Source organism: Schistocerca serialis, chromosome 2 (assembly GCF_023864345.2).
Source record: "Schistocerca serialis cubense isolate TAMUIC-IGC-003099 chromosome 2, iqSchSeri2.2, whole genome shotgun sequence".
Lineage (NCBI taxonomy): Eukaryota > Metazoa > Arthropoda > Insecta > Orthoptera > Acrididae > Schistocerca > Schistocerca serialis.
In genome coordinates, this window is record NC_064639.1 from 449,236,654 (window position 1) to 449,264,330 (window position 27,677).

Below are 27,677 nucleotides of genomic sequence, written 5' to 3' on the forward strand. Positions count from 1 at the left end.
CGCTTCCACTCTCCCAACACCGGGTTGCTCTGCCTTCCACCAATGCATGCAAATTCTAAAACAAGGGTCTGTAACTACGTGATCCTCCCAGCAGCAATTTTTAAGAAATTAGCGGTCACGTCTTTGTCACCCTTCGTTCACCAAAGTAATGTACACCATATTCACTGAATTGTATATCTTGACTAAGAGCGGTGGGTACATGTATGGCCTTTGAACAGTGTTGCACCTGATGATGCTGCTGTAGCCCGCGACACAGGTTGTGTACCAATAAAACAACAATTTTATCAGCTGTCGGTGGAATGCTTCTTAACACCAAGCTAAAATTGATCGAGCGAGTATTTTGTTAGGTAGTTATTTCTTGGATGAATTACAATTTCTTAACACACTTCCAATAATCTCAGTCTAGCAAATTTTTCAGAACTTTGTCAATCACTTTCTTGGGAATTTCCACGCTGAACTGCTACAGGCTGCTGTGTCTGGCGGAGTTAGAGATGTAAGGTCTTCGTTCCATGGGTTTTTCTTCCGGTGTGCAATGCAATAGCACGCAAGCATTTTCTGCTGAAAGCCACAGCGTACTGAAAACGTTACCTGTGGAATTCTGTTTCCAATAGAGACCCGATACACATACTGTCTCGAGAGAATGTGTCTAGCGCTCACTGCGTCCAACCGGGAGAGAGTTAACCACCGGCAGAGTGTCGGCTACTTCCAGCACGTACACGGCGCTCTGGGGACGGGCGCTAGCTCACGCGAGACCTCCCTACCAGCGCGGCACAGAGCGGCGGCTATCCGCAACGATCGCGGCCACGGAGGCTCCGCCCATCCGCCTGATGTCTAAATACCGACACGGCACGCAACCCTCCTGCCGCAGGCGCGCACTGCCGAGACGGTAGCTTACAATAAGCTCCAATCTCGCTCCCCCCTTCGCCAGTGATGATTACCAAGCGCATGCCTGGATTACTCACTCCTCACACAGTATTCGCTTGACCGTGATGCACTGCACTGGCAACACAACGAGCCGCGCAAAGACTTCTGGGTTTCCATTTATTACGAGAAATTAAAACGAGTACCCGTCCGAGAGTTCACGGTTATATAATCCGTGATATTATCGCCAGTCTTCCAGAAGGTTTCATGCACGCCGCCACGATTCCCTCTCCTGACGTAATTTCTTCGTCACCAAGTGGCGCCTACGCCCAACTTCGTCCATCACTTATGTGCAATCTAATCTCTATCCTCCTCTACAATTTTTGTCCTCTAAGATTCTCTGCAGTACCATAAAAGTTATTCTATAACGTTTTAACAGCTTTTCTGTCATCTTAATCATTTTTCTAGTAGGTAGGGCTTGCCATAGCTGAGGAGCTACTTGATCGAGAAGTAGCGGTTCCGGTCTCGTAAACTGACATACGGCTAGGAGAGCGGTGTGCTGACTACATGCCCCTCAATATCCGCATCCAGTGACACTTGTGGTTGAGGATGACACGGCGACCGGTCAGTACCGTTGGGCCTTCATGGCCTGTTCGGGCGGAGTTTAGTTTACGGCTTGCGATACACACTGACGGGACAAAATCGCTACAACAAGGAGGAGTAGTGCGACATAAACGAAAGGTGGTACGCGTGTTTCTACATCTGAAAGATGAAGTCTATTAAAATTTCGCGCCAGTCGCATAACAGTGGCGCTAGTAGCGCCTCTATGAGGGTAAATCAGGACTGCATTAAATACACGCTGTGAAGATCTTTAGCGTTAGTTACCTTTGAGATTGGACATGGTAAGTTTATGTTAGCCAAGAATGCCTTTAAGGCGACAAAGACGCCTTTATCATCACCTCACTGAGTTTGAACGAGGTCGTGTAATAGGGCTACGAGACGCTGGATGTTTTTTTTTGCGATACTACAGAAAGACTTGGCAGAGACGTAGCACTGTACACGATTGCTAGCAGCGGTTGTGACGGACCGCCACGTAGCATTACCAGGAGCGAAGACTATCGTAGTCGAGGTACGGATCTGGCGCATTGTACTGCATCTGCAGCACCAATTTGAGCAGCAGTTGGCACCCCAGTGACACAACGAACGGTTACAATTCGGTTACATCATGGACGGCTTCGAGGCAGACGCCCTGTAGCGAGCATTCTACTGACCCCAAAGCACTATTTGCGACTTCTGTGGTGTCAAGCGAGAGCTCCTGGGAAGGGAGAGTGGAGGCCTGTTGCGTTTTCTAATGAAAGCTGGTTCTGCTTCGGCACCAGTCATGGCCGTGTGTTGGTTAGGGGGAGGCCAGCTGATGTCTTGCAGCCAACCTGTCTGCGTGCTAGACACACTGGACCTACACCTGGGGTTATAGTCTGGGATACATTTCGTATGGCACCAAGAGCACTCTCGTGGTTATTCCACGCACCTTGGCTGCACATTTGTAAGTCAATCTGGTGATTCGACCGGTCGTGCGTGCTGCCATTCATAAACTACATTCCACGGGGTGTTTAACCTCGTGTATTATGGCAGGAATCAACATGGAATTTGGAAACAACGATCGTGTGAAACGCCTACGATAACAAGAAAACACAAGATATCGGTGCCCAGGGTGATGCCGTTCCTTGACTTCTGGGAGGCGTTCGGGAAAGTTCCGCACTCCGCCTACTTAGCCAAATTCATGCGTTCGGAATATCAGACCAACTGTGTGATTGGACTGAAGAGTTTCTAGCGCGGAGAGAAATCTTCAGACTTGAAAGTAATTTCGGGCTGCCACAAGGGAGGATTATAGGACCACTAATTTTCACAACATATTTAATGACATAGTGGATAACGTCGGAAGTTCCTCAAGGCTTTCCGCGGATGGTGCTATTACACTGATATGCAGAGACATCGCAAAGCTAGAAAACTGTAGCGAAATGCAGGAAGACCCAGAGGATCAACATTTCGTGTAGGGGTGGCAACTAACCCTCTACGTAACAAATTAGCGCACTCCGCGTAAATAGGCAAAAGTATCTATTATTTTACGATTATGCGATTGTAGAACTATCACTGGAAGCAGTCACATTTATAAAATGACTAGGAGTTTGCGTACGGAGCGGTTTTAAAGTGGAACGACCATATAACACTCATAACGGGTAAGGCAGGTGACACACAGAGATTCATTGGAAGATCCCTCGTGGTTCCCACCCACAAAGGAGGTAGCTTACAAAACATTGTTCGACTGATATTTGAGTACTGCTCGTCACTATTGCTTCAATGAGAAATAGGATTCACAGAGGAAATACAGAAGATCCATAGAAAAGCAGCATGTTTCTTCACAAGTTCATTTAGTAAGCACAAAAGCGTCACAGAGATGCTCAGTCAACTGCAATGGCAGACTTCACAAGAGACCCGTTGTGCATCACCTTGTGATTTATTCTTAAAATTCGGAAAGCGTACGTCCTAGAAATGTCAACCAATACAGTGCTCCCTCCTACTTATATCTCACGATAAGACTATGAAAATAAAGAAACTCCAACCCACACGCGGGATTACCAGCAATTTTGTTTTATTCACTTTGGTACGAGAACATCACAGCTGTTTTCGTAAATTACGCTGTAAGAAACACTGCAACCAGCCACAAGTTTTGTCAAATGATTTTCTTATACCGTTACTAGTTTCGGGCCTGAGTCCATCATCAGATGGTAGCGTTGTCTTCTTGCAAGTTTTACATCTGTTTCCTAAAATATAACAAAACTTTGTGATGCATAGTTTACAAAAGATTTTTCATTTAACAACTGCATCCTAAAATTTAACAAAGATTTTGTGATTACACAGTGTTACACTTCTATATGCTCTACACACTGTACTTACTTCCTGAAAAGCCCTCCTTCACATTTTACAAGCCAGAGGTTCGGTTTTCTTTTATAAGTATCAAACCTCGGCTTATAATACGTGAAGGAGGGCTTTTCAGGAAGCAAGTACAATGTTTAATGATCTGGAAGTGCTTAACTATGTAATCACAAAAATTTTGTTAAATTTTAGGAAACAAGATGTAAAAATTGCAAGAAGTCAATGATACCATTTGATGACGGGCTCAGGCTCGAAGCTAGTAATGGTGTAATAAAATCATTTCGATAAAACTTGTGGCTGGTTGCTGTATTCCTTACAATGCAATTTACCAGCAACTGCTCTCCCCGTGAACCATTCGGGACTACAATAGCCACCGGAAGGTGGCTTGCGGATTGAAGATGTACGTGCAAATGCTGGTTGGCGGAAGGTACTCTGTGATACAGCCAATTCTCCGTCCACTGCAAATGGCTGCATAGTCCCTTTGAAGAAGACAAAGGCTATTTACTTTCCTAATCCTCGTCATACATCCCCACTGCTCTTTGGTTTCAATGTTAACGAAACCAAAGTAAGTATAAAAATTTCCGTCATATCTCTTTGTGAGAATCTATTCTTCAATGCAAGATACCGAATTTTAGAGGTATTCCTGCCACTAAAACATTATAATTTCAATACATTTAAACCAGACTATGCTGAGGTTCTGTTAAAATGTGTATTAATTGTTATTCTGAAAAAACTGTTTCACTTACATCTCTAGTGTTTTAATATACTTACAATTTTTCGTTATTGTTTCACGTCATCAGGGTCTCTATACCATTTTCAACCAAATAATCTCACAATTTTTTTTTTTTTTTTTTTTTTTTTTTTTTTGAGAGTGTTTAGTGCTAGTTATAGAATCCCTCGGGACTTCACAATATAATGAACGATCGCAAATCTTGGAGCGTGTGTGATTCGTGGCGTGATTACTTTATCGCTAAGCTATATAATTACTATTACTTTTTGTTAAATCTTGTTCGTTTAACGACAATGCCTTTACATAGTGTGCGAATTAATTTGAATAAAGCACTCTGTTGTAACGGTATTGTTCAAGAAGTGCTTTAGTCACTCTAGGACTGTCGCTTTGCCGAAAGTAAACTGAGGATTTGAAGGAACTATCTCACGTCGATATCGTCGCTATCTGTGTGTCCGAGCCCACTTCATCGCAGAGTCCGCACCGACAGCGTCGTCGTTCGTACTGTGCTGCCACGAGTAGCCCCTGTACGCTGCCAACCCCTGCGACACTGATGCATGGCAATTTGCTCGCTTCCGAGTGACCTGCAGTAATTCTTGCAGTACAAATTATGATCGCCCGGAGTAAACGACGGCAAGTGGTTCGTAACTTAACTTTTATTTATTTGCATTTTGTAAAATGCAGCGGAAATCAACGTATTTGTGTCGGGTTTGATGAGTTTTACGTAGAGAAAAACTACCCTCAGACGGTAACAAATATTACGTTGGAGGCAACAGCTTCCTTTCCATGTAGTAATAGGGAACAATCTGGATTATTAGTGTTTTGGGCGTGAAACATAAGCCGACACGGCCTTTCTGTTTTGGTCGGGCGGCACGTTTGAATGCAACTGAAAACTACAGCCATTATGTTTCCCGATGGCGTAGATCCTCTTGAATGTGTTATTTCTGATGTAAAATTTTCCTCCTTTCGAATATTCGAGCAGGGACTATTCAAGAAGATGACGTCACCCGGAAAAGGGGGCCTGAACAGGTACGTTAGCGTGGAGAGATGCATCAAACCAGTCTTCAGACGGAAGAACTCGACAAGTGAAACTGGGGTAGATGAGGAGAGGGATACATAATTCGACAACATTGATATGGTCTGCATCACAACTCTTTATTTAAAAATAACCTTACTGCAATTATTTTGGTTTTCTTACGATAAATACTCTTATCCAAAATAACATTTTTTCTTTTTTGATATGGCAGCGACTGTTTGCGTTACAGTGTGTACAGAAATTGTAAAGAAACGGCGTATACTATTCGACGCGAGCCCCCAAATGTTCAGTTCGAAGCTGTCATACGCACTGTTACGATGACAACAGTGTGTTACAGAAGCCGTGCAGAGTCGTCTCGGCTCATTACCGAGCTAACGCTACTTTTCACACAATACGTCAACGTTACGGCAAGAGAGCACAAGGCGGTCGGTGCGAGACACGCGCGCCGGCCTCTCGTGGACGCAGCGGACACAAACGCGCACGTGTGCAAACGTAAGCACATAAACCGCCGTACAAAAGGCCCCGGAGGTCACATCAAACAGCCGCTTCTAAGGCGCCGGTTAACGGACCGCACCTCAAGCGCCTGATTTACTGCCTCCCGTCTTGGGGCGCTCTCTTCCGGGAAAACGAGGAGAAACATAAAGCAGAGGGTTTCCCTACTACCAGCGGCATATGAACTCGCCGGCCTCCGGGTGCCCGTAACTTTGTGTATTCAAGTATATGACGAAAGGCTCTCCATACCTTTCTCCGAGCGGAACTCGGTCTCCCACGTGAGTGTTGTTCGGCGGATACTGCTTAAAATACACAAAGTACACCACACTTAATAGAGAAAATTGTCGCAGGTGAAAGTATACTGCAATAGAAGGGCAAACATTCTAGTAAGATGGAACCGCAAACGAGCCGTTTGCGAGATGTATGTATGTATTGAACTGGGGACCCAGAAACGACGGAGAGGCTTCGTCCCCGCGGGAGCCCTCAGTGGTTCACAACAGGCTATTGCAGTCCACTCACCCCACCGAACCCAGGGTTACTGTGCGGTTCGGCCCCCCCAGTGGACCCCCCCCCCCCCCCCTCCCCCGGGAACGTCTCCTTCCAGACGAGTGTAACTCCTATGTTTGTCTGGCAGAGTAATTATGGTGTATGCGTACGCGTAGAAAGTGTTTGCGCAGCAATCGCCGACATAGTATAACTGAGGCGGAATAAGGGGAACCAGCCCGCATTCGCTGAGAGAGATGGAAAACCGCCTTAAAAACCATCCACAGCCTGGCCGGCACACCGGACCTCGACACTAATCCACCGGGCGGATTCGTGCCGGAGACCGGTACGCCTTCCCGTTCCCGTTTGGGAAGCAGTGTGTTAGACTGCACGGCTAGCCGGGCGGGCTGAGGTAACTGATACTTAGAGCCAATTTATTTGAAGTACAAACTTTTAGGTTAAATTCCCCTCTAATTGCGCTCAAATTCGACAGAAGCCGTCATGCTGTTCACGAGTCACCAGATCAGCCACGTTTCTCATTAAATGTTTAGTCCGGCGTACCAGGAGATCATCTCTTTGGTTCACACAATCTTTCAAGTAAACTACGGTTTCTGCGGAAAGATGCTCCAGGATTGATCGAGAATGTTCCCCTTGCGCAACCTGAGGAAAGGTGGTGCGTGCGTTATGGGGCACCGGCCCATTTTGCTGCTGATGCAAGGTAACATTTAATGCACCTACATAGGACATGAAGGGTCGATCACAGGCTGCACCTTGGCCTCCAAAAATCACCTGTCCTCAATCCTCTGGGTTTTTGAAGTGTGCAACACTCCCACTGACGCGGTTGAAGAAATGGAGCAGCGAACTGTTAAGTCTACGATATCACCCGAGAATGTTTGAAATACTTCCTCACTCACTGCAGAAACTTGGGCAGTATTGCATCCTAATGCGTTGACGACATGTGTTAAGATCTCCTCTAATAGTTACAAGTGTATATAAAATTGTAAAGTGTAATGTACTGTAGTAATATTGCGTGTATGTCATGAGTGAAATTTGAGCCGTATCAGATGGGGACTTCATCAAAAGGCCCCCCCTCCCCCCCAAATATATTTGTACTAACTACGACAATATTTCATACTGATGTCAGTGGCGGCTCGTAACCACACTTTCGCAGTTATGTCGTAAATGTCTCGTTCCTAGACATATATATACTAGAATGAAATTTTTACTTTGTAGAAGAGTGTGAGCTGATACCAAACTTCTTGGCAGATGAAAACTCTGCGCCGACCGAGACTCGAACCCCCGACCTTTGCCTTTCGCGGAAAATGGTAGGGCATTTGCCTTCGAAAGGCAGAGGTCGTGCGTTCCAGTCGTGGTCCTGCACACAGTTTAAATCTGCCAGTAAGTTTCAACATTAACGAGAACTACACTCTGCAACACGACCGAAGAATCACTTTTACAAAACCACATAATTGCTTCCCGTATTGAAATTTGACTGACAGGTGCCTACAATCTTCCTCCGTAACGGTGCAGAAGCCCGGCGCCCTGCAACGCCACCCTCGGATTCGGCGACGCTTCAAATAGCAAGGTGTCGACATATGCGAAAAGAAGGCCATAACCCAGAAGTTCATGTTAAGTGTAAGGTGGATTAATGCTGTCCCATTCGCACCAATTTTCACCACAATTCTGCCCAACGCCATCCCGAAGTGTCACGTGATGGAAAGGTCGTCAAATCCCCCCTTACCAACATTTCACCCCTTCTTTTGACGCCTCTCTGACCGCGTTCAGAATCGCGACGCCCACATTTGAATTCATGCGGTTTTCTTATGGGTGGCCAAGCGAAACATTTCAGACACACAGCCGCGCAAAATCGAAACAAAAAGGCCTCAAGGATGGCGTAAAGGGCGTCAGTGAAGCTACCCCTTTCTTGGGGCGTTGATTCCCACACAATTCGCGGCCGAAAATTAATGTTCGCAGTGTGACGAGAAAGAGGACGTCGTTCTCGACGATCGTTGACACTGATGACACCACCCAGAAGATTCAGCCCTTCTGTAAGGACACTGTGGATCAGCAACTTAACTGAATATGTTCACACGCCATTATAGTGCAGACTGAATGCAGTTTCTGCTCTGGCGTACAGTGTGAAACCACTTGGGACCGTTCAAAACCATATGATGAAATTTGAACGCCATCAAAAGCAGCAATGCGTGCTTATGCTTCTATTTCGCACTCTCCTGAGACGTGATTACACACGGGTGCGACATCGAGATATGCGTGAACAGAAAGGCAAAGGCTTTCTCTAAGATCCCTCACTTCCACAATACCCTCGGTGCCAGCCACGCATCCTTGTTGAGCATTTTAAAAATGTATCTGTTTAAAGGGAAAACTCGCGATGGAGGCCTAGGCGCCTTCTACTAGGCATGCAGGATCGGAGGGGTAAGAAATGGTTGCCTGTCTGCAGGCGCCAGGGGCTCTCGTAAAGGATTTTCTCTGTACAGGTACATTTTTGAAGTGCTCAACAAACTTGGGCGGAAGGTACAGAAAGTGCTGCCACTCTGGAAGGTTTTAGAGGGACCTTTTGCCGTTTTACTGATTACGTGTCAATGTCGCATCCCAACTTGATCACGTCATTGGAGGGCCCAAAACACATGGGCTCAAAAAGCGTAAGCACCCTTCGCTGTCTGGGATCACATTCAAATTTTGTAGCATGGTTTTCAACGGTCCCTAGCAGGTCCACACTGTATAGCAGACCAAAAATTGTGGTCGCACTGCACTCTAAAGAAATGTGATCGTGTTCATGGGGTTGCTGGCCCATGACATCCTTACAGTAGGGTTGAAGCGTGTGAGAATCAGCTCCTCAGGGGAAGGAACGAGTTCACTGACGCCATTGCGCCACCCCCTGAGGCTTTTTCGGGTCGATTCTGAGCGGCGGTGACAATGAATTCCTTTCCTCGGCAACCCATAAGAAGACCTCATGATTTTACTGCTGGGCGACGCGGTTCTGACCTCCATCGCAGAAGCGTCGAAAGGAGGGGTGAAATGTGGGTAAGACAGGGTGCGACAACCTTCTCATTGTGTGACAATTCTACGGTGGCGTTGGCAGAATTTTAGTGAAATTTGGTTCCAGTGCGACATCATTAACCCACCTTTCATCTCATATGAACTGCCTGAACTCCAGGCTGATTTTTCCGCGTGTGTCGATTCTTATGCAATTTGAAACGTAGCCAAGCACGAGTGCGACGTCGCAGGGCGCCAGTCTTTTTCACAACACAGGAAGGCTGTAGGCACATTTGTGTCCAATTTCAAATTTCTAAATCACAAAGAAAAACAATTAAGCTGTTTACGAAGAACAGAACCTTTAATTGTGTTGCGCAGTGTATTTGCTTATAATATACTTTCACTAGTGTCAGTTCTAGCGGTTAATTATGATATATCTGTATATTATAAAAGATCTAGTGGCTAGCATCGGAAGTTCTGTAGGACTGTATTATGTCGATGTCGTCGTTTACAGAATGTAGCGAAATGCAGACGATGGACGAGCGGTGTAGAAACTGGCACTGACTCTGAATGTAGCTAAATGTAACGTGTTGTACACAGACAGGTGAAGAGATGCCCTACTGCGATTACACTACTGGCGATGGATCGCTGTAATCTATAGCTAATAGCATGAATCTTACTAGAATATAATCTTTCCTGAAAAAATTCTCGTTCCATCTATTCTTTCACACTGCTCGGTATTCCAGGATTCTTAGATTATTACCAGTTTGGATGAACAGAGAAGGCAGAGAATATTCTATGAAGAGCGGCACCTCCCGTACGAGTTACTTTAGTTAACCTTCCGTACGGGTTACTTTAGTTAGGGCGAAAGCGTTTAGGGCATGCTCGACAAACTCCAACAGCAGGCGCTGCAAGAGAGACGTGGTACATATCGGATAAAATTGCTGTTAAAAGCCAGAGAGCGTACCTTCCGAGATTATTTCTTCCCATGCACCATTCGTGAATGAGAGAGGGGGAAAAAAGCCGCACATTTATCTCATGTAGGTTAGTAATTTCTTTGCACATGCACGTGAGAATCACCAACAGTTAGCGAAAATCAAATTCCGCTAGCACATCGACTTGCATCTGCACGCTAAAGAACTAACTTGTATGTACTTACATCTGATGAGCTCCACAACCTGTACATGCGTCGACTGCATCACGTTGACACCGTTCACCTGGAAAACAGTGCATCGTCATCGGACATGTTTAAGATTACTTAATCTACGTTTCATACGAATTGTTCATCACCAAACCTCCAGAAGACTGCTCGCAAACAGACTGTTTTCAGATGCCAATCTTTGAAGACAGTAAAAATATACCCATGACATAGTTTACTTCTAAAACAGTGTCGCCTCCGGCGGGAGGTGTCCTTTGAGGGATATACACTTTGTCCAAGGATCCTTCAGCTTTTTCATCCCATCGGAAAAATAGATTCTGTTAAACTCTGTAAAATACTCGTTGACTGCAACTCACACTTCCTCATTTGGTGAAACCTTCTTCCAGCAAGCCAAAGTTGCAAGTTAGGGAACAGGCAGAAGTCACTTGGAGCTGCGTCTGGTAAATAGGGTGGATGAGGAACAAATTCAAAGCCCAATTCATGCTCTTTCGCCATCGCTATCCCTGATGTGTGGGATGGTGCATTATCCTGGTGAAAGAGCACTTTTTTGCGTTCCAACCTTGGCAGTTCAAGTGTCATAATGGAGTCGGTAACACTTATATCGATTAAGAATAGGTTTATTTAAAGTAACTGTATATCTGCAATTTAGTGTACATTCTGTGTTGTTTGAACTCCTTGATGTATTGCAAGAAAATTAGAGTTTTGTAATTTATATATGAAAAAAGCAAAAGAATATGTTGAATTTTAAATTATTGTAATATGAATATGTTTATGAAAGAAGTATGTTTGTTAAAAGCTGATTCATGCTTAGGGCACTTGTATTTGTAACATGTAAACGCTGTAGGGAAGTCCCTCCGCAGCGAAAGTGGAATGGCGCGATGTAGAGGGCGGGTTTGGCGGTCGAACTGAAAGGCTCCTTTGTGTGAACGGCACGCATTGTGTGGCTAGCCTTAGCTCGGTATACTTCGACGGTGTTAAGAGAGGCAATTGGAAGTTGTATTAGAAGGGATTTGTCTCGGATGTGGATCTGGCTATTATTTAGTTATCACGGAATAATGTAGTGGTTCTAATATGTTGAAAATCCGACGCCAAGAAGATATTTTATAGATCATTCGCACATCAAGGCCGTGAGTACAGTTAGCCGCCGTTTCGCGTGCCACTAATCTTCGCCACTGCTTCACAGACTTCATACATTCAGTTACGTAATGTATATTGACATGGACCAGCTAATTTGTGTGTGTTTCAATAATAATCACATAAAACGTCATTCGTGTTCGAAACCATAACTTCAATCCTGATCACGAACCTAAGCGCTACTAAAACCGAGTATTCTGATTTAAATGAACAATTCTGGCATTCATGTGTTTGAAAGTGATTTTTTGTCTAAAGTCACAGGAGTAGCAAAAGTTAAAGTAAGAGTAAAATTTGGATGCTTTGTTTATGGACTACTCCAAGTGAAATTGTTAAGGTACGAAATTGAAGTACAAAAATTCAAAGATCAATCAATAGAAAAGTGAAAACCTTAATTATTTAAAAGCTAAACCATAAAAGTTAAGTGGATAGGTTTTTGCTAAAGTATCCTTAGTTTATTATAAAATATGGTTTTTTAGGATTACAGCGCAAGAAGGAGTATATACTATTGCCAAGAATACCTGCTTCACAGGTGTTTAAAGTACAAGTACATATAAATCTTTGATGAACCGATTTGCGGTAGTACTGTTGAAAGTGAAGTTACGCACATTTTCGAAGATAGTGTAGTTTTGGTACCCACCCTGAATTACTCCCAGTGTTGCACTTCATTATCTTGCAAAGTAATTTAAGTGAATGACTAGCTTTTAGAGATAGTTTTTGCCAAGACATCGCTAACTCGACATCTGAAACATATTACAACAGAAATTCATCCTCTCAATGTTCGTAAATGGATATATCGATGTACACCAGGGCCGGCCAAACGCTGCACAGTGTGCAGACGTGCGGAAGTGCTGCACATGTGCGCACGCGAGCGACAGCGACATCTGTTAGTAGACATGTGTCCTAAATGAACGGTGGCGGCTCCACTTCCCTGTTTATGTGGTACAAGCAAGAGCGGAACATACTCAGTCTCGTTTACCCCCGGAGACCGTAACCTTAACAGAGAAGTACTAAGAAATGGCAGGTACTGTGAAAAAGCAAAGGACGGGAGATCTATGTTCTCAGTCGTTTAAAAATGATTGGAAACTGCAATTATTTTTTGTAGCCGTTGGCGAAAACTCAGTGTTTGCTGTGCTGCCGAATAATAGGCGGCCAGCGTAAGTTTTCAATTGAAAGACACTACAATACATATCACAAAGACGAGTGTAGTGTGCTCAACAGTGAAGAACGGCAAGCAAAATTAAATGTCCGTAAGAAAATGAATGAGACACATCAACTTGATTTTACTGTACGTCAAAGTAACTGATACTTCTTGAACTCTAAGTTTCTTGTGTTACATTTGTCTATTTTACTGTACGCTGTACAATGTACTGTTTTCAATTTTCCAGAATGACAACCACACTAAATCTTTACTGCGAGCAAGTTTTAAAATCGCATTAAGAACTGCACAATCTGGGAAACCCTTTTCCGGAGGGGTGTTTGTGAAAGGGTGTCTGATCGATGCTGCAAAACTTGCATGTCCCACGAACGTTAGCAGGGTTCAAGAAATCAGCCTATCCAAATAGTGACAAGACGTATCAGTGCTATGGCCGGCAATGTGCAGAGGCAGCTAATAAATAAGGCTTTCTCTGTTGCGCTCGATGAAGCAACCGATCTTACAGATACAACCCAGGTTGTGATATGCATACGAGGTGTCGATAACGCACTTTGTGCAACAGATGACGTTTTGGACTTAGTACCTTTCAAAGGGACTACTACAGGTGCGGACTTACTCCAAGCTGTCGAGCAAGCGATTGATGGTGTCGGTACGGACTGGAATCGGTTAGTCTCAGTGACCACAGATGGAGCACCATCAATGCAAGGCCATAAAAAAGGGCTCATAGAACGGATGAGCAAAAAGCTAGGGCGCACAGACTAGACGTTGTATGGAATTCACTGCATTCTGCATCGAGAGGCGCTTTGTGCAAAATCAGTAACGTTAGCAAACGTCATGCACATTGTTGTGCGTACTGTAAACTATCTGAAGACACATGGGCTTACGCATCGCCAGTTTCGGCAGTTCTTGGAGGATTTAGGAGCGGAGTACGGCGACGTGCCTTACTATACCGAAATATGCTCAGTCGAGGTAAAACGCTGAAAATATTTTTTGATTTACGTTTCGTCATAGTAACCTTCTTACATGAGAAGGGAAAAAGTTGGATATCAGACCTTGCATTTCTCGCGGACATTACGTAACACATGAAAAGCCTGAACCTCTGTTTGCAAGGTGAAAATAATTTAATTTATGACATGTTGCAAAAGGTAAATGCCTTTGAAAGGAAGCTTGCGCGTTGGGAGAGTCAGTTATTGACAGAAAACATTACACATTTCCCGACTCTTGGACTGGTCCATGAAAGTGCTAGATTTCAAGAATACGTGTCAATAATTTTAAAAATTAAGGAACAATTTCGAGCACGATTTGCAGATGTTACGAGTTTGTCTCCTGTCATTCGCCTCTTTGCTCGACCGTTCTCGTCGTCAGTTGAAGATGCTCCGAATGATCTACAGATGGAACGGATCGACCTACAGTGGAATACAAGACTGAAGGACAAGTTCTTTGCATTGCGAAGTACAAAAGAATTCTACGAAAATTTTTCAAACAAAAATTTCCACGCCTGCACCGAGAAGCCGCGAGAGTTATGACCATGTTCGAGTCGACATTTGTTTGTGAAAGATTTTTATCGGTAATGAAAATGAATAAATCAAGGTTTCGATCAAGCATAAGTGATGAAAATCTTCGCAACTGCTTGCGTTTGTCAATGAGCCGTCATTTTGTGCCCGATATTAACTATATCATTTCTCATGACCTGTGATATGCGTGTTTGAATTTTTTCCTTTCATAATTAAAAATTATTGTTTACTAACTGTGCATTATTGCCTCATTCTGCTCCATGTTACATTATTATCAGGAAAATTGGTCATTAAACCGATTATTCCAATATATACTTACATCTAGGGTTTTTGTTAATGTGTGAAGGGCTACGCTCAGCTAAAGTCGATAAAACGTAACATTCATCTAATTGTCGGTTATTATGCAGATTTCAGAGGGAACTGATGATAGATATAGCAATAATGGTATTGAAATAACAGGTGATCATCGAGAGGTCTGCGGTTATCATTCTGTTCAGAGATCAGTGAGACAGAAATTATGTGGGTGTAACTGAGGGCACCGAGAATTAGTTATAGGAAATCTTGCGTTAGTTTAAAGTTATTTGAAATCATGAATAAGGTTCGTTGGATTCGCTAAGTGCTCTCTTTCTTAAATACTAGATCAAAAACATTACGCGTATTTACGAGCCGTCAGTCAAGCTGCCTTAATAAAAACCCACGGTTGTTAACTGTGTTACTTGTCTTACTGGGTTAAACAGTTAACATAAAAGTAGACGTCTCAATGAGTAGACTTTGCCAGTATTTTAAATGTTTAATACGCGAAATACCTTCCTATGGTTGGCTTGCAAGCTGGGGAAAGAGCACTGGAATACACCGGTACAGAGTATCCCAGCAAGTGGATAAAGCGACAACTGTGCGTAGAAACATGCACTACATGAACGCTGACGGCTGCGGCGTGCACGCTGTGACCCGGAAGTTGCACATGTGCAGGAGCACCGCACGCGTGCAGAATTTCTGGCCGGCTCTGATGTACACTGTGTGTTCGTAAGACTCCCGAAACGCCGCAATGACACGTGTTAGGTACAGTTTTCCTGTTCAGTAAGCGCTAGTTATCGTGAACACTAAGTACGTTGTCTCTACAACTTGAAAAAGCGTTGTGCATGCGTAACTCGGTTGCGTAATTCTTGTCTCAATTTTCTTTTAATACAGAAAGTGCAGTGACGCTTCCACTCTGTTTTGAGAAGTGGTTTTGGGGCTACAGGCGAATAAAAACGCCGAGCGTATGACTTGCGCATGTTGTTAGCAACAGCAGTATCCGTCATCAGCTCGGGGGCGCCGAAGTGCTCGTGAGTCATGCACTGGCGCTTCTCTGCCGTCCAGGTGCCAGGTTTGTGTACACATGCTTGCTTGAACACTCCGTCCCATTCGTATTTCGGTATCAGACTCCTTTACACTTTCACACACACTGTTGCTCTCCGGAAGACGAAGTAACGGAGCGGCAGTGATCTGTAGGGCGGGCGAGTCCTGCCGCTCGTAGGCTGATAACAGTACTTCACACACCCGCAGCGCTTATGTTTACATTTCCGTATCTCTGACATGGCGCTTGCTACAATTTCTCTATCGTCAGTCGTGCAGTATCAACGTAACGTTTGTCGGACAACGAGCCTAGCTGTAAGAATGGCAAAAGCACCTTTCAAATCCATGGATTTAGTTCACTAATTAACAGTGTCACATTCATGTACGCTCACCTCCACCTAGCAACTTCGAGTTTCTACTTAATTTAAGCACCACTTTAAGCTAGTGGCTTTTTCGGTTTGTTCAATGGACGCCCTTAGAAAAGCACAAATCTGAGAACCTCTAACTGACCATATCTAAATCTGGTGTGCTTCTTGTCGGAGCTAGTTGCTGCTGACTTCTACTTGCTAGGTCACAACACAGGACATTTATAGCGGGTGAAACTGCTACGAGCCTCGATAACGGCTGCGGTTTGCTGCTAGACAGCCTGGGTAAGGTTCGTACCGTAGACGGTCTCAAAGCCCTGAGACAACAAAGTCAGTCAGGTACTGTGGATGCTGTCCTATTTGTTCATCCAGGAGGTTCTTGACATGTCTGGAGAAAACGAAAGACATCCCGAAATGAGGCCGCTCGGACCTATGGAGTAGACGTGTGACCTTTATAACGTATTGAATGATATTAATCAAAGTGTTCGTCACCTATTAGTTTATTAAAATTCATGACCGATTTCGGCTTTGCAGCCATCATCAGTTGTAAAAACGAAAAATATAAACAAAAAACACCATATATACAAAAAAGTACTTTTAACTTTCTGTAACTGTCATTTTACAAGCGCCACTACATCCGAAAATTGTTAACGTTTACTTCATCTTCAAATATACTTCCCCTGATCTTGTGATATGTATTTACAAAGTGTCTAGTGTCGGATAATTTTTTCGCTTTTTTCGTACATTTAACAATTCCATTTCCTTGTATTATAATCTTTAAAAACCTCTGATGAACGCTGCAAAGTCAAAACTGGTCGCGAATTTTAATAAACTAATTGCGAATAGGACTTTGATTTCAGCAATTTGAAGAAATGTCTACCTACGGAGAAGTGACTGACATGTCATACATTTATTTTTATTTCTTTTAGGGGAAAACGGGTCAAGACGACTCATTTCAGAAAACATTAATAGGAGTGTACAACACGGCTGTTCTTTCCCGCTAATTTAACTTCTACATTCATCTCGCCATTCGAGAATGGAAAACGAGACGTCTGAATACGGGTTTTGACAGTGACATAAGTCTCGACATCTTTGACACGACGCTTTTGTTTGTCGACGATCACACAATAGTCTCAAATTCTGAAGGCATATTACAGCGAGCTCTGTTTCAACTGAATAAAGCAATGGAAGAGTAAACTCTGAAATTTATCTACATAAAACAATCTACGGCATTTGTTGGTTACCTCAAGTCCGCTGCAAATGGAATACTAATAACAAATCTGTTGAACGTATCAGCCTGTTTACTGTCCTTGGTTTCACACTATCGCCTTCTCAATAACAACATTGCAAGGAAAATTGAAACCTTTAACAAGGTATTAACAAGGTACCTGTACAACATGAAGGAAAAAGAGTTCCACAAGAGTATCACGTCACCAGCACGTCAGTGTAGGTGTGAAGCGTGGGTCTTCATTGATAAGAACAAACATCTAAAAGAGATTTTTTTCAGACAATTGTGGGGTGGTAAAGAGAGACAGCGAAAGAAATGAAGATTTACGCCAGACGCTCAGCGTTTACGAGATAAATGATAAAATCCTACACCTAAACCACCAGATGTCAGTCAGTCAGATCGATACCAAACGATGTATAAGGACGGAGTATCAACCAAAACTCCGATATAATTTGTACTATGTGCTGTCGTACAGGAGAAATTGCGTAAACGGTAAATGTAAATGTCGTGTGACTAGGGCCTCCCGTCGGGTAGACCGTTCGCCGGGTGCAAGTCTTTCGATTTGATGCCACTTCGGCGACTTGCGCGTCGGTGGGGATGAAATGATGATGATTAGGACAACACAACACCCAATCTCTGAGCGGAGAAAATCTCCGACCTAGCCGGGAATCGAACGCGGGCCCTTAGCATGGACATTCTGTCGCGCTGACCACTCAGCTACCGGGGTCGGACTCCGTAAACGGTAAGCAGTAAGTAACACCCGACCTAAGGAGGACAGAGGAAGCGTAACTCTGAGCGTCTGTCTTGTAGAGCTACCTTGGGGAAGTCGGCAGAGCGTTAGACTGTCATACCAAGGCTCCCGGGTTCAAGCTCTGTTGGTGTCAGTTTTTGGACTGTAGTACGTGTGAAACTTTTATATGGAACAACACGTTCCTGACATGTAAAAGCACTGTTCGGATTCATATCGTAGAACAGAACTGTCAGCTGCAGTAGTGGCAGTAGCGTGAAAACTGAACAGCATGACCAGGTCTCGAGCTCGGGACCGTTGGTACGACAAACTAACGCTCTACCAACTTCCCTACGGGAGCTCTACACGACAGACGCTCACCGTTATGCTGTTCCTATGCTCCTTAGGTCTTGTGTTATTACTTACCGTTTACGCACGCTCTCCTGGCTGACAGCACACAGCAGAAGCTATGCTGGTCTTTTGGTTGATACTATATCGATATACGACGACTATTCCGAAAGTAAGGTCCGATCGACCGTGAAATGGGAACCACAGTATGTTTTATTTGCAACAGCTTGTTATACCTTCCAGCTACTTCTCCATGTAGTCGCCGCCCCGACTTAGACATGTGTCGTGGCGTTGTACCAAGTTTCCTTGCCCTCGTCATAGAAAGCAGCCTCTTGTACTTTCCGACAATCTTCTAGACCTGACAGCAGCTCGTTGTCTGTGCCAATATGTTCCCTTCGTAGTCAGTGGTTCATTCGAGCAGAGATGAAAATCAGAGGGAGCCAAATTCTGGCTGTATCGTGGGTCATCAAACGCTCCCCAGCGATAGCGTTGAAGGAACGTCCTCATTGCCGCTGCAGTGTGTGGCCGAGAACTGTACTGAAGAAGTAAGTGCATGACAGTTCTTTGTGCGCTCACTGTGCGCTGAGAACTGCGAAGAGCCTAACTGACTCATTCGACGGGCATACTAGAGAGACTGATCAACACAGCGGTGCAAAGCTTCAAAGGATTTCCAATATTGTTTCCATTTCGTGACCAATCGGACCTTATTTTCCGAATTGCTCTCGTACTCATTTAGATACCGATCTGACAGACTGAATCTGGGTATTTGGTTGTTAGTACATCGTCAAAATTGGAAATATATAGAACGGATGAGCGATGAATGTTTGCCAAAATCTTTGTACAGGTACTAGCCTTCATGGTTCCGCAGAGTGGGCCACCAAGGAGAAGATGGAAAAGATAAAGTTTGAATTTCGCCATATACTAACAATATATGGGTTCTGAAAGTAGGCAATGTATACGCGAAACTGATGATGACGGTAACCTTGTTCTGTTACTGTACCCAAAATTCACTGCTCGTCATTAAAACTGCAACACCAAGAATGTGACATGCACTGAACTGCAAATTGGAATGAAGCGCACTACATGCTTGGACTTGGAAATAATTAGCATTTCAGAGCAAACGCACGAAGTAGCTAGAGTAAGGCAATTTATATTCTGAACGTAGGTTAAGGAATGGCTATACGAAGGTTTTTCCATTCAGAAATCGTATTTGAACGTTGGTTATTTGTGTGAATACTGTGTTATGTCTCGTGTAAGCTGGATAAATGTATTAACACGTGCCTAAATTCGACAGGATCGTTGGCTATCGGGACTGCAGTTCATCGTTCCGCGAGATACTGCTCGCGTTGTTAGATATCTCATGATTAACAATGTCGATTAGATGGGTTTACGACCATCGTAGAAGGGGAGCCATGTTGAGCCATGTAGGTCATCATCCTTGTCGGGCAGGGAGCTACAAATCCCGTCTCTAGTGAAACGTAGTAAAGGCCAATCGTTGCCCATGGAGCAGGTACTAAGCGTAATTACGCATCTGGAAGACTATCCACAGTACAGTACAAAAATAATTATGACCAGATTTCAAGTAAGTCCGCAACAATATGACCATGTTAACGCATTTGAAGTACTACAGATATTCAAGGGACGACACGGCACACTCGTTACAAAAACTGGTGTTTGCGCATGTCGAACATCCTCGATACACTTTACAGGATGTACATGTTAGTGACCTACTACCATTATGCACATGATATTTTCGCGACGTGGATTACAGGGATTAAAAGGTAGCAGTGGATAGCCGCATAACTTCAAACTGTGCTACAGAATTGTAAGACGTAAGGTAATGAAATTTCAAACACAATGTCAACTTGACGATGCACTGTAAACTGCGGAAAATTTGTACATGAGATAAACAAACTTACCCCCTCGTTCAGTAAGAAACTATTTTCAAAACCCAGCAATCAGGGTTTGAAGAGGAAATCCACATGAAAGGGATCCTGAAAGAGATACCAACAGAACTGTATCAAGATCAACGAACACGATGCCTTAACGCATTCATATGCAATTATGCCGACTGTTGACCTGGAGTGTAAATTAGCTGGAAAGTTAGTCATTGTCATGCGAGAAGTTGGAGATGCTCTGCCCCCTACGATTCTTTCTCGTGTGCGTGATCTTGCAAGAGCAGTAGGGAATACTTACGTCGCAGCAAGCAAGAGTGGGAATATGGGCGAAAGAGAACAACTATGGTATGAGCACTGCTTTTGGCCAATAGCTGGTCAAAATAACTTGCTTTTGCTTTATTCCTAGTCTGCGAACAAAAATCATGCTCCTTTAGAACAAACTATCCCTCCTGAAAAGTGTGTGGCATTACAATTCATACTACCTGGAACCACTGGACAAATTTAGCCATTAGAGGTTTGTCTTTTCCGAGTCTATAAAACATATTATCGCATTAACTGCAGCTACGCCTTAACGGATGGCCAGATTCGCGGTAAGTTCCATGACAGACTGTTTCGCATTCGGTAGCGTGCCGTCACATTCCATGAGTTTTCATCACTCCTTTACACCAATACGATTCTATGCGCATTCTTTAAGAGGGGGTACCGAGCTGAACGTCTTGCACGGTTTGTGACTTTCGTGGAGTTCGCCTTCGATCTTGATGGTGCAAACCTTTGCTATCACTGTGGCGTGCCATTTTTCATTCGATGCTGATGGTGCAAGTTAATGGTTTGTTCCGAACATTTCTTGAATGTCGACGATGTCCACTTTGGAAAGTGTAATACATACATGCCCATAGAAGGTTGATCTGTGTACCTCCCGGACATTCACTTCTTGTCGCCATCCTAAAGCACAATAGGAGCTAACATTTGTCCTATCATAACTGTTAACAAAACAGTTTCAAATGACCCTTACTAAACTCTGAACTTGCGACATCGCATTCAAGGGGTTCCTTGTAAGCTACGCACTGCAATCGAGAGACACTGTGCAGTACCACCACCGTTAGCATCATCTTGAACGCAAATCTACACCTCAAGCATTTGCCTCCAGTTTCACCTCACGCCACGCCATCTGCAGGCGACTTAATCAACTATTTCAGTGGAACTGACATGTTACTAAATTTGTGCTCCCATGTGACTGTGATGAAGTGAAGTCCGTAAAAAAAGGTCATGTTGCTGCAAGGTTGTCCGAACAGAGTGAAAGTTGTGGTGAAAGCTAACTCCGCGCTTGGCAACATTTACAAATTAGTAAGTATTCCATCATTTCCTTGTTAAGCATATACCTGTAGTACGGTGCCAGAAGGTTCAAGCACAAATTGAGAAGAGAGGAAGATCAGATTGCTACCGATTACTAATGCCGTCTAAGGAATACACCAACAGCATTGATTTTCCTGCGTTCTTGTGAAATCGTGTGCCTTTCCGTTGCTCAGGAAACGCTCTGAGAATGGTGTACAGGTAGAAAAACTTGCTAAACAACAAATCTCGAGCTTAAGAACGGTGAAAGGACAGCAGTATACCAGCGCCAGTCAATGACGCGAATGCATTATTAATACTTTTCAGGTTGAATTTTCACCCTGCAGTAATACGTACGCTGACCTGAAACATCCGGTTGTTTAAAATTGTGTGCTGGATCGGGACTCGAACCAAGGGCATTTACCTTTTGCGGGCAGATGCTCTAACGACTGCGCTATCGAAGCACGACCCACGCACCTCGAGGTATGCTAGAAAATATCTGCGAAGTTTGGAAAGTAGGAGACATATGCTGGCGGAAATAAGCTGCGAGGGTGGGTCCTGAGTCGTGCCTAGATCGCTCAGTCGGTAGGAACATTGCTTGCGGAAGACAAAGGGACCGAGTCCATATCCGGCACGCAGTTTTAATTTGTCAGGAGGTTTCACCGTAAGACTATTCTATTTGTATTTGATTCCACGCAGGTCATTAAATGGAAGGTGGCGACGCAAGAGGTGAAAGGTTTACAGGCGCGTTATCTGTGATCGAGTTTCGGGTCTGTTAAAATGGCGACTATTATTCCACGTCCAATCACAGAGATGCAGAATATTCGAATAGCGTGTTGGGAATACTAGGGGACCCTAAAATGGCAGATACACAACACATTACTTTGGCTTTTCAGGATAAATAAACTCCATTACGGAAAACGTATTTCGGGAGCGTACCTCGCATTTACACAATCAGCTGAATCCTGCAATATTACTGATACGGACGCTGTTCATACTACTCATATTTTAGAGAAGCAGAATAAGAATTCCTATCCACCAGTCACACTGTAAACTTCCTGCGGTTCCAGTAAAACACTCTAGGAGATTTTTGGACGGTTCCTTAAAACTGCCACCAACGAGTTCCTCCTCACCCGTGTCCAATCGAGTTTGTACTCACTCTGTAACGCTTTTAAAGTCTCTCTTTCATTTCCAAAACAGATTTCTTCTCAGGAACGCGTCTCCAGAAAATTCTACTCTTCTTCTTCCCCAAAAACGGCACTCTGTACCGTCTAATCGCTGGATACGCTTTCTGAACGTTTTTGTAGAAATGAGCACTTTGAGTAATCTCACCATGAAAGTATGTTGTCTACGGCGAAGCGAAATACCAGTCCTCCTGAATACAATTTGAAGACACGTGACGAAATCGGGTATTCCATTACCCGTTTAAGGCTGCATGTAATAAACAGCGGCGACGCACACCACCAGGGTGACCGCATTGTGAAACCAGCTCCTACCGAATAAAAAACAAGTACGGTAATCAATGTGTAGCTGCGCGTTCCTTTTTATGCTGATATCCGCAGAAGCACAGACCGAAATTCACTCTATTCAAGTCAGCAGACTGTAATAGCTTTGCAGTCAAGCTGCGTCTCGTAACATCTTTCAGGTGAACAGTCAAAACAGGGTAGTTTAAGTGTTCCATTGCCTAATCGAATGGCATATTCATTCAAAGAACGTGCAGCTCCATTTGCACATCCACTATCGCCCGTGTTCAGCTTCCTTTGTTCCTCAACTCTTCTTCCGTGGCAGCTATAAAATTCATGAATGACTGTGCTTTTAAATTCTACGAATATGTAAAGTAATTTCTCGTAGCGGGGAATTTCATGCCTCAATATTAGCCTTGTAATATGAGGATATAATGGGGTGATAAGTGAAATGCAGTTTTCTAAATACCAGAAATGAGTTGGTGTTGTGACATTATCGTATGAAGCCATAAAAATTTTCAAAACCGACGTTTAAGCTGCTAACCACACTTCAGAGCCGCAAACGTCGCTCTAACCACTAAACAAACCTTGTAATAGCTTGTAGCAATTACTGAAATACTGTTACACCAGGCAGTTCTGTTATTACTACAAAAGCTAACTGTAGTCGCAGTCGCAGTGGGAGCTAACATGGTCACTTAGAGTACAGTAATATTACAGTTCAAAATAGGGTGCATAGTAGCCTCGTAGTGCAATTGGGGAAAGGTATAGCAGCAAATGTCGACGTGGACAAGTGAGACAGTATGCTAATGAAGCAATCAGGTTCACTGATGACGCTCTGAAGAAAAGAGGGACAGCGCCGACGTAGAGAGCGATGATACGTCCTTGAGAAATGTTACAATTGAGTGCGCATTTGAAGCGCAAATTACGAAAGGAGGGCCATGATTTCGTCGGGAGTGGAATTCGGGTATTTACTCCAAAGACGATAAAGTGAGGTAATATAAATAAATATTCCACTGACGATGCCCAAAAATGTGTTATTAGACAGAAATTTAAGAGAGTCTACAAGACTAGAAGGAGAAGTTAACTTTGCAAAAAGTTTACGGCTTTTGTTGCTCAGAATTATACTTCACTTGGAGAAAAGATATTCCAGGAAAAATTAACCTGTCTATGAATTTCAGTGCACAAATGTGTTGATTTAAAGAGGCGATAATGTGCATACGAGATCAGATTAAAGTCAAACAGTGCTAGAATCCAAATTGACTGTTGTTCACATAGATTGCAGCGTAGATAACTGTTGCCAAAGTGACTACGAATTGACGAAAAAAAGTGCAGATCAGTTTCGAAGGGCGCCTCCCTCGTTCCTGTTTCTTTCTTGGACTGAACGCCATTCGAACAGGCCTCGAAAGGCCCGACGTTACCGACCGACCGCCCTGTGAACTTGAGCCGTTAGGCGTCGCTAATGTGGATAAGGAGGGGAATGTGGTCAGCGATCCGCTCTGCCGGCGGATTTCGTAACCAGAGCCGCTACTTCTCAACCAAGTAGCTCCTAAATTCGCCTTTCAAGGGCTGAGTGTTGTCAGCAGCGCTCGGCAGTCCCGACAGTCGCCCATCCAGTTGCTAGCCAAGCCCGACAGCCCCTAACATAGGTGATCTGACGGGAACCTATGTTACCACTGTACCAAGGCCGTTGACTTCTTTCCTGGACCTAAGCATGAAATGTTGCCATTTGGTTAGGCCTCCATACTGTACTGTCGGAAGCACAGGATGGCCAAAATACTCTGATGAGCATTAATATTATTAACAGTGCCCACAGCGAGACTGAATGCCGCCTGGTGGCGTAGCGGGCGCGTGTCGCGGTAAGGATAGTTTATAAGCGGAGTACAGATGAATGGGGAATCATTCTGGCGACAATAAGGGCCGCATACGCGGAAATCCACTGACATACGAGACTCTTACAAAGGACCGATTGTTACGGTCCGGTACCTGGGAACGAGCATCCTGGAACGGCGAATCTGGTCGGCTGTTCATGTGCTACTGTCGTCAACATCTATGGAAAGTGGTTGAAGGGTTGTAAGACCACAAGTGGATGTCCACGCCTTATCGCAGTACGCGAAGGACGGAGCCCTGCCTGGTCTGCACCGAGCGAGGTGGCGCAGTGGTTAGACACTGGACTCGCATTCGGGAGGACGACGGTTCAATCCCGCGTCCGGCCAACCTGATTTAGGTTTTCCGTGATTTCCCTAAATCGCTCCAGGCAAATGCCGGGATGGTTCCTTTGAAAGGGCACGGCCGACTTCCTTTCCCATCCTTCCCTAATCCGATGAGACCGATGACCTCGCTGTCTGGTCTCCTTCTCCAAACAACCCAACCCCCTGCCTGGTCTGTAAAGCAAGATAGGCGGCGAAGTGTGGGAGCTCTGACGACAGCGTACAATGCTGATGCAGTCAGTGTTTCGGAGCACACCGTTCACTGTACATTTTTGAACACTGGGCTCCGCAGCAAACCACCCCCTTCCCACGTAGACCCAACGACATGGTCATTTACGACTGCAGTGGGCACGGAAACATCGAGATTGGACCGTGGATCAATGGAAACATATCGTCTACTCGAATGAATCACGTTTCATGTTACGCCAGGTGGCTGCTCGTTTCCGGATACACCGTCTTCTGAACGAACGGTTGCTCGAAACATAAACCGCTACGGGGACCCAGGCCGATGGGGGGCAGTATTATACAATGGTGGACACTGACCTAAGATTCCACTGGATTTGCCATAGCAATCGAAGGCACCAAGCCAAGTGTGGACTATGTGAACATAAATGCGCACCACCTGCATCCGTTCGTGCTTGATGTCTTCTCCGGCGGAGATGGAATCTTCCACCAGGACAACTGTTGGTGGCAAAAAGCCAGAATCGTGCTACTGTGTTGTGCGAAGCACGATAGTGAATTCACGTCGATGCCTTGGCAACCAGATCTGGAAGATGTGACTCCAGCGAACACCTCTGGGACGCTATTGGGACTCAGCTCCGCGCTCAGAAAACACGGTCCCGTAAATTATGGGACTCGCGTGATCTGTGCGTAGACATCTGGAGCCACCCAACTATGGAAACCTCCGAAACATCTGTCGAATCCACGCCGCGTAGAATTGCTGCTACATTATGTTCCAAAAAAGTGGACAACACGGTTTTAAGCAGGTTCAAAATGGTTCAAATGGCTCTGAGCACTATGGGACTTAACATCTGTGGTCATCAGTCCCCTAGAACTTAGAACTACTTAAACCTAACTAACCTAAGGACATCACACACATCCATGCCCGAGGCAGGATTCGAACCTGCGACCGTAGCAGTCGCGAGGGTTCCGGACCGAGCGCCTTAACCGCGAGACCACCGCGACCGGCTTTAAGCAGGTGGTAATAATATATTGGCTCATCTGTGCATTGGCCGGAAAATGCTATTACTGCCATGCCTCTGGCAGAAGCGTACCCAACAGTTTGACAAATCGCGCACAGAGCTGCATACGATGTCAAAAGTGCCATTTTGAGCACCCTCTATAAAGAGTAGTTCTGCTGTACATTAACTTAGTCACGTTGTTGAGTGACTTCTTAAACACATATTCCGAGTCAGTTTTATTTTGACTACACTGTTGATTTGTGCAGCATACGATTGGGATGTGGTCGCTGTCCATTTTGTTACAAATCAAACGCGTAACAAGAGAATGTAAACTGCCGGGAACCCTTCGTTGACTCAATTTCTCAGTAACAGAGGTACATTGTCGAACACATGTTCAGCAACAACCAGGCGATTTAGTTAAGACGCTGCTGCACATACCTTCACGATGGTATCTCCAGCGTTCAGGCCGGCCCTCTCGGCGGCGCCACCTGTGGACAGAAAGCAGGGAGTTACTTCAGAAGGCAGTCAGTACTGCACACAAGTGTCGTATTGTAGAAAGTCATGTTGAAAAAGAGATGCACACGACATGTAGGATTATCAACGCAAAGACTGCGTGTTAATGGCATGGTACAGATACATAAAGTTGTTGAATATTAAAAATGAACATCTCCACAGATGTCAGGCATATACACTAGATTTGCGTGGAGCACGCGTATAGAAGTAGTGGTGACTGGTTTCAAGAGCCATGCTATACACAGTAGTAACCCTGCACTGAACATAAAATGCCTCAGCAAACAATTGCGATCGACTAACAGAGGAAATAATCTTATTTTTACAAGATTGTAATGGATCAGTAAATACTGTAGATTCACCACAACGCTTTCGAAATTCGTCAAATTAACTGAATTTCAGACATGTGTTGTGAGCCTGCTGGAGGCTGGATCAACGTACCGTAGAACTGCTCGACACGATGGACCTAATATATCAGCTGTTTATTGACGTTGGGTGCCGGTGGCTTAAGGAGCTTCCATGTGACCATCGTCCTAGTTGATAACGGAATCGGATCGCAGATTCACATACCAATTACCACACCAGTCGAGCAGCCGTTG

At 44.5% G+C, this 27,677-nt stretch overlaps 1 protein-coding gene across 1 annotated transcript in view; it reads right to left on the reverse strand.

Annotated features, from left to right (window-relative positions):
- The window catches only part of LOC126456070 (rho guanine nucleotide exchange factor 12), a 1,154,422-nt gene that overhangs the window by 941,666 nt on the left and 185,079 nt on the right, over positions 1-27,677 (reverse strand). The window contains exons 3-4 of the mRNA XM_050091825.1: positions 27,007-27,056; positions 10,687-10,744 (exon numbers count right to left, since the gene is read on the reverse strand). Coding sequence (XP_049947782.1) covers positions 10,687-10,744; positions 27,007-27,056 — 108 coding nt within the window. The remainder of the gene's footprint in view (positions 1-10,686; positions 10,745-27,006; positions 27,057-27,677) is intronic.